The sequence below is a fragment of the Camponotus floridanus genome, unplaced genomic scaffold (genome assembly GCF_003227725.1).
Source record: "Camponotus floridanus strain SB8 unplaced genomic scaffold, Cflo_v7.5 scaffold39, whole genome shotgun sequence".
Taxonomy (NCBI): Eukaryota; Metazoa; Arthropoda; class Insecta; order Hymenoptera; family Formicidae; genus Camponotus; species Camponotus floridanus.
The window spans coordinates 531677-544351 of record NW_020229536.1 but is presented as its reverse complement, the minus strand read 5'-3'; the positions used below and the strand labels follow the sequence as shown (position 1 = coordinate 544351).

The following is a 12675-nucleotide window of genomic DNA, read 5'->3' as shown; positions in this document are numbered from 1 at the left end:
GATTAATATAAAATAATAAAGAGAGAATACATATATAGATTATAATATTAAATATGATAAATTACTTTATTTATTATATTATTTATATATGTAATTAATTTGTAATTATTTATTAAGAATTATATAATTGATGATATTAATGGTAATTTATCATACAAAAAATAGATAAATTTTTTTATTTAAAAACAATTATTTTATATATATTTGCATGACTTTGTCAGAACATATTTAATGTTCATGTTTCCTTTCTATTAGCTACAAAAAATAAATTTTGAGTGATGCAAGTACTCAATAAAAGAGCTTGTTTTTCAATGATTTTAGCAATATTTTGGAATATAAAAACAGAAGTCTTCTATTGGATATTGAATATTGGAGTAGTTTGGAGCTAATGTCACATGTATACATACATACGTATTCTTTGTGCTGTTGACTTTATTTACTTGTAGTGCGTTGACGTGCGTTCCATGCGTTTCTTGATCTTTATGTGCGAGAAACGTTGAATGAAAGGCGCAGCGTAAACATTTGTTTCTCTTATTATTTTGGATGAATAAAAAAATATGGATCAGGTACGTTATCACACGTTAATATATAATAATTTTTCTAATTTTTAAATTGAGATATGTTTTATAATGTGATATAACGAGTAAACATATGCAAAAATATTTATTTTTCAATATAACATATACACATATCGATTTTCATTGAAATTTCGTATATATATATGTATAATTTAATGTTACAAATTTAGTGAAACAAGAATACGATTAAAAGAATATTATAATAAATTTCCTAACCTTAAAAAGCGTCGACTTATAATCCTTTTAATAGCAATGATTTTACTATATTCTTTACATACATGTATATTATATATATGTATATACACGAGATTTCATCAAAATCAGAAAAGCACGATATATTCTACATTATAAATTATAATTTATATTCTTTTAATAATTATAATAATTAATTTAATAACAATTTTTATTATACTATTTATAAAAAATAATAAATATACTATAATATATCATGTTTTGCATATTTAATTGTATTTGATTACACCATACAATTCTTACATCTGTGTTGACTTTCTCAGGACTTAAAAGCTAAAATTGATCAAGCTTGTCGAACTGCAGAGGAATTCACAAAACTGTATTATGAATATCTAGATAAGCGGAGATATGTAAGTAACAATAATATACTGTCAAACATATTTCTTTGTTGATTATATGGTAACTGTACATGTAATTTCAGCTGATTTCAAGAATGTACATGGACACTGCTAGTTTGATGTGGAATGGAAATGGAGTAGCTGGCAAAGATAATATACAAAAGTTTTGGACAGATCTGCCATCTTCAGAGCATACCATTTCTACTCTTGACGCTCAACCAATTACAGGTAAATGCTAGTAATCGCATTACACTTTAACATTCTTGACTATAAAAATACCAGACAAGTAAAAATATTCGAAAATATTAGATTTGTTACATTTTATTTTATATCTCAATTTTTATGACTCAAGTTCTTCATGATAAAATTTCTTTTCTTTTTATCACATCTAAATAAATATTTTAAATGTTTTCTTATTTTAATATTTGCATTAAGATATGATATTTGTATCCTTATTTCACTATGAATTGCAAATTTGAATTGTAAATAATACATTATATAAAATACAAAAATTTACTAAATTCATCTCATTGCCAGTGTTGTAAGTAAATTATTTGTATCGAAATATTAAAGCATAATATATTAATAAATATATTAACAGGCCCAGAAGTAGCCAATCAATTAACATTTCTCGTCAAAGTTGGTGGACAAGTAAAGTACGAAGAAAAAAATCTAAAATCGTTTAATCAAACTTTTCTAATTACGGCTATGGGTGATAAATGGAAGATTGTAAGTGATTGTTTCCGAACACAAGAATTACTGGGTAATAATACAAATTAACAATATCGATAATAAATAATTTTTATACTATGTCGTTTTAGACTCTCTCTGTGATCATATCTTATAATTTTTTTAAATAAGCTTTTTAAAATATTTTACTGTGTGATATACATATGTATAATAAATATGTAATAAGTATATATATAATGAAAAATTAATATGTTGTATGATAGTATAATAACAATAAAAAGTACAATTTTGATGATATATATTGCTATCAGGAACAAATTATGAGCCATTCAAACTAAGAAAACAACATAATTCGATAATTATTTTTATTTTCATTTTCAATCAATATATAAAGCAATATTAAAATTTTGTATTAATGAATCATGTTGGTCGAGTTTTTAGAAGAGTAATTTTACATCAAAAAATTAAAAATAAATACAAATGTATAAATAGACATAAAATTACTATAATACATATTATATAGAACATTTTAGTATCTCTTTTAATAATACAATTTTATTCGAATAAACATCTGCTGACTAAAATTCATTTCATTTATATAACTATTATCGTTCCTGTTGAGCATGATTCTTTTGATAAAGAAAAGAAAAGAAGAGAGGGCTTGATTAGTTTATCACAGGTACAAAAGATATATAAAGAAACTTTGAAACCAAAAGAAGGAATACGTTTACATGATTAAAAGATTACTAGTTTGAATTCAATATATATACTACTAGCCGCGTAATACCTCGCGCACGCGTACGATATAGGCAGTGTCACATAAGAAATAAGTTGTCGGTGACTTATTTTTTGTTTCTATTGCGTTTTTCTTTAGTGTCAAGCACAAACTTACGTGAAATGAAGTATAAACCTGAAGACCTCCATAAAATCAGTTCTCAGAGCATTATCGGAGCAATAGCTCTACAGTCAATGTATTATAAACTATAAAACTTGGCTTATTCATCCTTTGCAAAAATCCTAACTCTAGCTAAATTCTAACTATCTGCGTGAAACTTTATAAAACATGTCATTATAAACAAATTTAAATATAATATACATATATAATTTCCTTTTTTTTAAATATTTAAAAATATAAATGAAAATGAGAGAAATATAAATAATACAAAAAAGTACAAATAAATGTATAATACTTAAAGTGTATATATATGTATATATAATTATATATAGTCTACATATTAACACATAGAAGTTAAAAACCTTCATTGTGTGCAGAAAATACAAACAGAGTGACAGATCATATATATCACATATTATTTGTTCATTATTTCGTTACTTTGTTAACGTTCATTTTGATGCATAAATTTATCAATTAAAATGCACTTTTCGTAAATTACATTAGGAATAAATTGCTCACATGATATAGATGTCTTCAGGCGAATATTTCCTTTTACTATGTGCTTTTTGGAAGAACCATACCATGAATGGATAAAAACGAAGCACACGACACTCAAGAGCTGTTTGATTAATTACATTCGATTTTTTGTTGTATTTGAGTATGATTTACGTAGGCATACGATTATCGCATGTGTATAGCTGTTATATATCCAACTTACTCTATACAAATACAAAATCGTTTATATATTGTCCCAGAATACACATGAAATGACTTACGACTTAGGTGTTCCGTATTTATATATATATATATTGTCTAATCTAAAAATCTCGCGTAATAATAATATATATATATATATGTATATGTATATTACTAATTATAAGCACGTGTGTATAAAATTACATGTAAAACGAAACGATTTACGCGATACGTAAGCGACTCGAGGATATAGAATTAGCGTGCGACGACTTTTGCATTCGCGTTACGCTCTCCTGCTCCGATGCCAATACGCCAATTATATATTCTACTGACAATGAGAATTTGCGTATGACCGGTTATTTCATACAGTAATTATATAATCATCACATTTACTTATCCGTTTATATGAAAACCGTCATACGTCTTGACATAAAAATTCAATCATGCAAAGATGTATATTTCCTTTTTTTTTTCTTTTTTTTTTTCATTCTTCAAGGCCATATTTTTTGTCAGGCCTGTGAGTTATACACGATCATAGTGTATTTTCCAAAGATCTTCCAAAAAATGCGAATGGTATACACAGGCGGAGTTATAAATGTATACGAACTTAGAGTTTGTTGCGCGCAAGATTCCGTCCGAAATTGTATATGCATGCCTCGTATCGGGAAATATACCGGCGATCGTTCGACTCGTGCAACTTTGGATTAAATCCCCTTCCCCCCTCCCCTCCCCTAACGATCGCGAAATCGTATTATTAATTAACTTATTCACTCTAGTTCATTCTTATACTCGCTCGGAAAATAATTGCTACGTTTCCAAAAAAGGATCTCAATCTTTGATAAAACCTTAATGTATGTGTGACTTAGATATATATATATATATATTTATATAAATTTATGTATACTTTATACGCCCACGCATCCGATAAAATAATAATAGAAAGAGAAAGAGGAAAGATAGAAGAGGATTAAGGTAGAAGAGGTTAATGATAATTCTGCGACCTATCAGGGAAACATCAGGACAGGAAGGGGGGAAGTGGCGGAAAGAAATGTTCGCAGGAGGAGATGCTCGTTTTGATTTTTTCCACCGGCGATTCGTGTGCAGCTTTACCTCTGCAATGTGTTTATCACGTCTTTTATCGTGTTTTGCACGTCGCACAAGAGTCTCGTGTTCTCAGTGATGTTGCGCGTGCCGGCGGCCCGTAATTGCCTCGCCTGCAATTCGAGTCGAGTGAGTAGGTCGCGGAACTGGAATCTCGCGTGTGGTGCAATCGGCGTGTCCGTCAGATTGACGCACATGCCGTGCAACAAACCAACTTTATCGGATAGCTGCAGCCAACTGGCCATGACAATAGTGGGGCTGCCTTTTAAATTCAGAATACTGTTCTCTATGACGTTCGAGATTTCTATCACGCTGTGCTTTGCCCCTTTCGATTCACCTCCACTAGTCTGCTTACCGCCACTGTCATCATCGATACTCTGGGATAATGATTTGTTGCAGTTTGGTGTGGCATATATCGAGGAACCAAAATGTTTACTGGATGGTCCGAGTGGCTTCAATGGTTTGGCCGGCACAATAGGCTTCTCGATCTCCGAGGATGATGACGTTGGAGGCCATACTCGCGAGTCGCCCTTACTGGTTGAGCTTCTAGTCGAGGCATTGCTATGATCTTCTGGCGAATCTTCGCTCGCAATATCATCCTGCTTACTACTCGTCCCTCTCACATTTAATTTAGGACTAAGTGGTTGGTTATCACAAGAAGCTTCCTTATTCTCCCACAATTTCTTTAGGCTACTAATACTGCCGGTGCTGCGGCGCTTGTCGTCGTTCGCATCATCCACACCAGACGACGAATCTGCCGAGTCCACGACATTGCTCCCTTGTGCGTTGTCATCGAAACGCGATGATTTATTCTTCTCCTCCGCCGTGGCTCTTTCCTTGTCAACGTTGTCTACCTTTCGTAATCGCGCCTTAAAGTCGATTATCTGACCATCCGGATTTTCTTCCTTCTGGGGATTACTCCTCTTGTCTACTCTCTTCAATTTAAAGCCTACGCTAGTCGCGCTTAATACATGGCCCTCAGTGATTGGTGAAGTCATCATCGGGATCTCTTTGTTAGTGCTTTTCTCGGGAAATATACTACTCTGCGTATGAATGTGCTCCTGAACGCCTCCGGATATGTCATTATTCTTTAATGTTGCAATCGCGTATTCGCTCGGAACAATGTGTTGCTTGTTGGCGGAATCCATGCTGAAACTAGCACACAACTCAGACAGAAGCTGCGACGCCGGATCGAGTGGCGCTGTCGACGAAAGCCCGCTACCACTTACGCTGCCGCCGATTTTCTTCGCAGAACTGTTATTACTACCGTGTTTCATATCCGCGCTCTGCTTAATCTCGTTGATCAGCTTAAGTTCCAGCATCTCTTTCATGCCTGGCTTGGATTCGAAGGTGTCTAAAGATGTACCAGTAGTGCTTACCGCGCTGCCGATTGGCGGTGGTGGCGGCGGAGGTGGAGGTGGCGCTTCCTCGGGAGCCGCGATTCCGACTACGTCTACCGATTCCGCTTTCGCACCGCTGCTCGTTGTCTCCTTCGGTTTATAAATCAATTTCTTCTCGTCTGCGGGTTTACTACTGCAATGCGTGTCGCCAGGAGTGGAGGAAGTAGTCTCTCGGCGTCGTAGATTCACACCGAATCGCGAACTAGCCTCCTTTACTGACGGCTCGGCGTTTCTCACATCGTTATTCCTATCATCTTGGTCGTGATCGTTTATCATTTCATCTTTACTCCGCCATTCCGCTTTCAACTTTCTGAGGCTGACTGGCGAACTCGCGATTTTTGGATGAGAAGAGGAACTCTCGGTACACGGCGACGCCGTAGTTGCAGGTGGCGGTAAATCGGACTGATCGCCAAAAATTTCGTCCGGAGGTGGCGGCAAATCCAATGGTGGCGGCGGGAATTCCAGATCAGCTAGAGTCGGCTGGACCGATCTCGACGGACTGGCGGTACGAAAACTGGAACTGTTTGGCGCGCGGAAGGTCCGTAGACCGATTCCTTCCGCATTGGTCTTCCGGATACCAACAGCACGGCTGCGCGGTGAATTCGGCGGTTGATAAGTGTTTACTACTCCGCTCGAGGAATTGCTGCGCGTCATTTGCGACTGACCGCGCAGATTATTCTGGCGTGGCGAGAGCGAACGATGTTGCGGGACCGCATCAATCATGGCGCTCGCTACGACGATGTCCTGCTGCTGCTGTTCTACGATCGCGGTGGACAAGGAAGACGTAGCGGTCGAAACACTCTCCTGATTCGATGGCATGCCACTTTGTCGCAGAGATTCCAAATATGCTCCGATTCTAGCGCCTTTTGGCAATGTGCCGTAACGATTGATCGCCCTCTTAACATTTTGCACCTCCAGCGCACCCACATGTACCAGCTGAAATAACATTTTTTCTCTAAATCACGAACTGCTTTCTCATCATCGAGCATCATCAAGCAAGTTATTCAAGCAGTGCTAAATGCATTTACCATCGAAATGGATTCTAAAAATTCTCAAACAAACATAGGTAAGAATATTATCGCTATAATACTTGGGACATTTGATATCGTATACGAGTAAAGAAGGTATGTTTTTATGTGTTTAGTATTTTTATATAGCTTTAAAATATTATTGTGGCCTCAACGTAAGATTGTACCTTCTGAGATAGTACCTCCTTAGATGTGTAAGGTCGAGATTTAATTTGTTTCTGATTGCACGGTAAGTTGGATACTGGTTCCGGCGAGGTTGACGGTTGAGGAACAAAGTTATGTTCTGCTGTCCCTTGCGACCCATCTCCATCGTCGTCCATATCGCAACCTCCTGTAGTAATTGACTGTGTAGCCATTGTCACGAGATCACGTGTGATACCTGAGTCGCCATTTAATAAAGTGTACTGTATACAATCTATAACTAATACATCTCTCCAGCACATAAGCGCAACGCGTTATAAATATTGGAGTCTTTCGAAGAGAGCTAAGAGAGAGAAAGAAAGAGAAAGATACTTGCGACGCCTATCAATCTTAATCTCTGCTTTTCCTTTGTCATTCCACTCATCCCTAGGGTCATTCTCCTTTCGACATTAAGTTAAGAGCAAATCATTAAATTGTACTTATTGTGTGATGCTATTACCAGCAAAGTTAAGTGTTGTAACATGTGTTGATAATGAACAATTAGTGAAAATGACAAATGGAATATGATGTATATTAGAGTATTTGGCATGATTCATTATGATATATATGAATAGAGATTTAGTAAACTCACATAACACTGCTTGAACAGAGTTAAATTTTATATGTTGATAAAGTCGATGAAATATACTAGTACTGTTACACAGGTCAAATTTCAACCTTTAGAATAAGAATATATAATTAAATGAAAAAATTAAAATGATAACAAAATTTTAGAAAAAACGAAAGAAAACAAAAGATTCTACTTGTACTTTTACAGAGACGAATACCATGCATAAGTATATGTATATGATACTTGTTAGGTTTATAACGCAACATGAAATAAAATATTGTTTCCTATTCATGTAACTCTGGAAACGAAAAATTGCAGCTACAATGTACAGTATGTACGAGATGCAGACGTTCGAGTATATGCATTAATAAAATATATCCAAGTACTATCGTCGAAAATTAGTATTCGGCGTGTATATATATTAAACATTCAATTATACATATTGACTCGAGGAGAATGACCCACATTCATGAAGCCGTAAAATCACTGTAGGCGAAGATGCATATCAAAATTAAATTCAAAGTCAACTGAAAGTTAACAAAAGAAAAATTAAATAAAAGCAGCAATTTCGTGCATTGATCATTACACTTAAGTTTGATATAGTGGAATACCTTCAAAAATCTTATCAATACCATTTAGATCTGTGCCATCGTCAAGCGTCATAGTGCTCACTTCGACATTTTGCTGATCTTGCTCTTGATAGGCGGAATCTCGAAAAGAACTGCACGATGACAGCAGGCTGTGATGGAAGATATAGCTTTTTGTTATGTCATAAAGTTAATTGTTCGATCATATTTATAGGTGAAAAGAAAGCATACCTTGTTCGTTTAGGAGGTGCCGGCGCTTGTTTTCCCTTCTTATTGGTCGATCTTCGCATTTGAACCATGTTACTATTACTTCTACTTGACAAGCCACCCATAAAAGTACTCAGCTTAGTAACCGACCCAACTCCTTCTGCACAAAATATATATTTTGTCTATTAGAATAATCTTGTAAATAAGATATTTTAAAAAGTATATTTTAATAGAATAAAGCCTTTTTTAAAGTAAGATTTTTAAAAAGCAGTAAAATCTGAAATCAAATAATTTTTTTTTTATCATGATATTATAAAAACTAATTTATAATTTATATTTTCTTATTTTATACTTAATTTATACTTTCCACTTCAATGCTAAAAAGTGAGTTATTAATGATATCACAATGTTAATTATTACCTTGTGTTATGCCAGAAGACGATAATTGCTCGGATACAAGAACAAGTCCATGTATATTTCCCGTACTTCCTGTACTCTGTGACTTTTTGTATGATAGTAATGGGATCTCCCCTCCACCTTGAAGTTGCTTTTCTACCTCTACAATAGGTGCATGTACAGGTTAATGAGATTTCAATGCTTTATATAAAATGAAATTAATTATCTGATAGAATAATTTACTAACCTTCAGTGATACTCGATTCTTGAAACATATTTTCTAATGAATGATGTATTTCCTTGAAAGTTGGCCGATCTGCTGCTGACCACTGCCAACATTGCCGCATTAATTCGTAAACTTTCGGCGGACAGCCTGGAGGACACTCCATTCGATAGCCTTTCTCCAACATATGATAAACGTCCGTCAAATCGACACCAGGATAAGGGGACATACCATAAGTAGCAATTTCCCACAAAAGAATACCGAATGCCCACACATCAGACTATAAAAATCACTAATTAGTATGATATGAATCTAATACATATAATAATACATATAATCTACATTTTTAAAGAATTTTTGTATACCTTTGTGGAAAATTTATTATATGCTAAACCTTCTGGCGCAGTCCACTTTATAGGAAATTTAGCACCAGCATGAGCAGTGTATGTGTCATCTCTCATAAGACGGGCTAAACCAAAATCCGCGACTTTAACAAGATGATTCTCGCCGACCAGGCAATTCCTGGCTGCCAGATCGCGATGGATGAAATTTCTACTCTCTAAATAACTCATGCCACTTGCAATTTGTGTAGCCATATGCATCAAAACTACAGCATTAATCTGATGTTTACTCTCATTTCGTAAATAATCAAGGAGATTTCCTTTGCTCATGAATTCCGTGATGATGTAGAACGGTGGTTCACGCGTACACACTCCCAGCAATTGCACCAAATTTCTATGTTTCATCTCCTTCATGATGGCTGCCTCCTCCAAGAAATCCTTCAGTGCCATTGTATCCTCCTTGAGTGTTTTAACCGCTACGGTCATATTATATCTCTTCCAGACGGCTTCGTAAACATCGCCATATTGACCGCCTCCTAATTTATGTCTCATTACTATGTCTGTTCGATTGATTTCCCATTCGTCCGGTTCTGGACTTAACGGGAAGACGGTAGGCTTATTATGCTTTGGCGCGGGATACAGCAGTTGCGTTATGAGGCCATCGGCAAGCATCGAATGATGATGTACCAGTTCAGCCAGTGTATTAAATTTGCTCTCTGTTGTGACAAACATCTTTCCTTCACTATCCTCATTGATTCTATAATGATACACTCGACCCTCGTATCTCAAAGAAATACTACGTTGTCCGGGACTACTTTCCGATTCTCGTACGAGGAAACTACCGTTTATTCCCGAACTCAATAGATATTCCGCAGCATTCCTAGATATCCTCCCATGGTACCAAGAATGTTTTTCCAAAGAATTTACGGGTGTTACATAATTCGATGGTACCCATCCTACTTGTCCAGTGCTCGAATGAGCTTCGCACCATTCTCCGCTCTTATTATAACTTAGGATACGTACTTGTTCACCTATTTAGAAATATTAAAGAATAAACATTCAAGATATGCAATATGCATAGATCAGCATTTATGTATCTTATAAAATATGGGATTTATAATATTTAATAAGAAATACAAATCACCCTTTTTCAGACTAAGTTGATTCTCTCCACCAGCTTGAAAATCATACAAAGCGACGAATAATTGAGGATCGTCCTCCTCCTGTGCCAACAGATTTTCTTTGCTAGTCCATCTGCATGAAATGATTAAAAATATTATCTGCAGGATTAATGTAAATTTTTTGGATTAAAGATAATTTTTTATTGAGATGTATTAAATCAATGTATCTACCATCTTTATGTTTAAAAGTCTAGATCTTATATATGGAAAAAATGATAATATTAAAGAATAACTCATACATGAGGATTTTAATATATTCTTGATGTTATATTTAAAAAATTTAAGGTCTCTTTCCACACTAAAATTGCAAAAGTATATAAAACTGTAATTATATAAGTTGCTATATAAATAGACATACGTTGCTTCAGACTTTGAACAGTGAACTGACCTATTTGCTGCTTCAAGAAGTCCACTAGCAGACACACTGGTGTGTTGTTGAACATTTGCTTGCTGTGAAATTGATTGAACACTAGAACCACTTGGGGGATCACCTTCTGGCAATGCTGGAATATGAGGCAGCGGTCTACTTTGTAAAAGTGCCTCTGCAAGAAATAATAAAATTTTTCCTTATAACTTTCAATATATGCCTTAAACAAAAATATCTGACATTGGCAATCAAAATATAATTTTTATCTAATAATAAAATATTTGAAAATCTTAGACTTATTTAAAATATTCAATATACATCATGAGAATGATAAATCAATGGAATTTTGTTTGGGACATTTAAAAAATTTTCAATTCATTCTACAGATAAATGCTTATTCATTGTAAAATTTATATTCAATCTCTAATGACCATATTAATTAAGAAACATTTACCAATGCAAACATTAATGCATATGTATGTCAAGAAGTTTTTAAAACTAAAATCTTTTTGATTACTTTTTTATCGTCAATTTTAATCTACAAAGATATTACAATATCATACCAAATTAAGAAAACATATCTCACATACAGGAATGTATTCCGTGAACTGTAAAACTATGATTTAACGCAAAATATAGCGATGTATAAAAAAAATCATTCGATGGACAAATCCTACTATGTTAAAGTCTGCGTGACAGAAATAAGCGTGTCCCCATAGTGGAGCAGATCAGCTAATTGTTAAAATGCGCGTTCTCACCACTGTGCTCGGTGAATATGTTAGAGCCTATGATGCGCGTATCCTTGAGGTTCCTGGTTTGCTGTTTGCGCGTTTGTCGCACGGTGGACCCAGCGGGGATCACCCTGTCCTTGGTCTGCTGGGCCCCCATAGTCTATCGGCCGCCGTGTTTTATTGTACCATGCCCCTCGCCTGTACTCCTCGGCGACCCCGGCTGCGTACGGGGCGACCAGATCCGCTGCTCTCCTGCTCGCCGCCACCCTCGCGCACACTTCACTTCCGGCACTCGGAAGGCGCCGCCGGCGAGCCCTCTGACATCGCGATCGTCGTCGGCGTATCTCGTCGTTCGCGCGAGACACCGCGAACGTGTCGGTCCAGCCACCCTCTCGAAACGCAGATCGCAGTGCGGTCAGGCCTATTCACATTTTTACATGTCAATTATCCGCTCTCTCTTTCTCTCTCTCGCTGCCTCTCGCCATATTTGACAGCTTTTGACGTCGATTATTTAGTTTGTCGATGCATTGCTGTGCGGCAGCACGACGCTGGGCGGGTTCTCATGCTTACGGAAATCCTCGCGTTTCCCTTTTTTCATTTTTATTCTTTATATACATATTTTTACATTTATATATAAATGTGAAAAATGTATATACAGCATGCCATAAATTATTCTCATATTGTAATTGTTTATTATTATGGCTTTAGGCTTACTGTTATAAGAGTTTACTGCTTTTAGTTATATATTTTCTTTATTTTTTTTTTCAATTTTCTTTTGTTTTCAAAAATATCGCTTTTTAGCCCGCAGTGGACGATGCTGTTGATTATGAATACTGTAATTCTATTGAAATTTTCGCTGTATTTTGGCCGTAATAGGATAATTAGGAATCCGTAGTTTACGATTGACCAACTT

General features: G+C 35.4%; 2 protein-coding genes across 6 annotated transcripts; one reads left to right on the top strand and one right to left on the bottom strand.

Annotated features, from left to right (window-relative positions):
- The first annotated feature begins 271 nt into the window (after positions 1-271).
- LOC105248026 (NTF2-related export protein) lies at positions 272-2030 on the top strand. The gene is made up of 4 exons (XM_011252562.3): positions 272-566; positions 1094-1180; positions 1252-1396; positions 1770-2030. Exons 1-4 carry the CDS (start codon positions 558-560, stop codon positions 1946-1948), a joined length of 420 nt encoding a protein of 139 aa, XP_011250864.1. The 5' UTR covers positions 272-557; the 3' UTR covers positions 1949-2030.
- Positions 2031-4176: 2146 nt separating this feature from the next.
- LOC105248025 (tyrosine-protein kinase Abl) lies at positions 4177-12365 on the bottom strand. 5 transcript variants are annotated; one of them, XM_011252558.3, is made up of 10 exons: positions 11790-12365; positions 11053-11206; positions 10628-10737; positions 9508-10514; positions 9167-9422; positions 8944-9081; positions 8548-8683; positions 8341-8468; positions 7161-7357; positions 4177-6886 (listed from the first exon to the last, which is right to left on the bottom strand). In XM_011252558.3, the coding sequence occupies exons 1-10, from the start codon at positions 11917-11919 to the stop codon at positions 4556-4558; spliced, it is 4587 nt and encodes a 1528-aa protein (XP_011250860.1). In that variant the 5' UTR covers positions 11920-12365; the 3' UTR covers positions 4177-4555. The 5 variants fall into 5 exon arrangements, with proteins under 5 accessions (XP_011250860.1, XP_011250859.1, XP_011250862.1 ...); XM_011252557.3 differs by having other exon boundaries at positions 7146-7357; positions 11790-12364; XM_011252560.3 differs by having other exon boundaries at positions 7146-7309; positions 11790-12364.
- Between the last annotated feature and the right edge of the window lie 310 nt (positions 12366-12675).

Coding starts and splice junctions, on each gene's coding strand:
- LOC105248026 (XM_011252562.3), top strand. Junction 1,181..1,251: donor ATCTAGATAAGCGGAGATAT/GTAAGTAACAAT, acceptor ATGTAATTTCAG/CTGATTTCAAGAATGTACAT. Junction 1,397..1,769: donor TGACGCTCAACCAATTACAG/GTAAATGCTAGT, acceptor ATATATTAACAG/GCCCAGAAGTAGCCAATCAA.
- LOC105248025 (XM_011252557.3), bottom strand. CDS start 11,919: ATGGGGGCCCAGCAGACCAAGGACAGGGTGATCCCCGCTGGGTCCACC. Junction 10,515..10,627: donor TCAACTTAGTCTGAAAAAGG/GTGATTTGTATT, acceptor ATTTCTAAATAG/GTGAACAAGTACGTATCCTA. Junction 6,887..7,145: donor AGGAGGTACTATCTCAGAAG/GTACAATCTTAC, acceptor ATGTTATTTCAG/CTGGTACATGTGGGTGCGCT.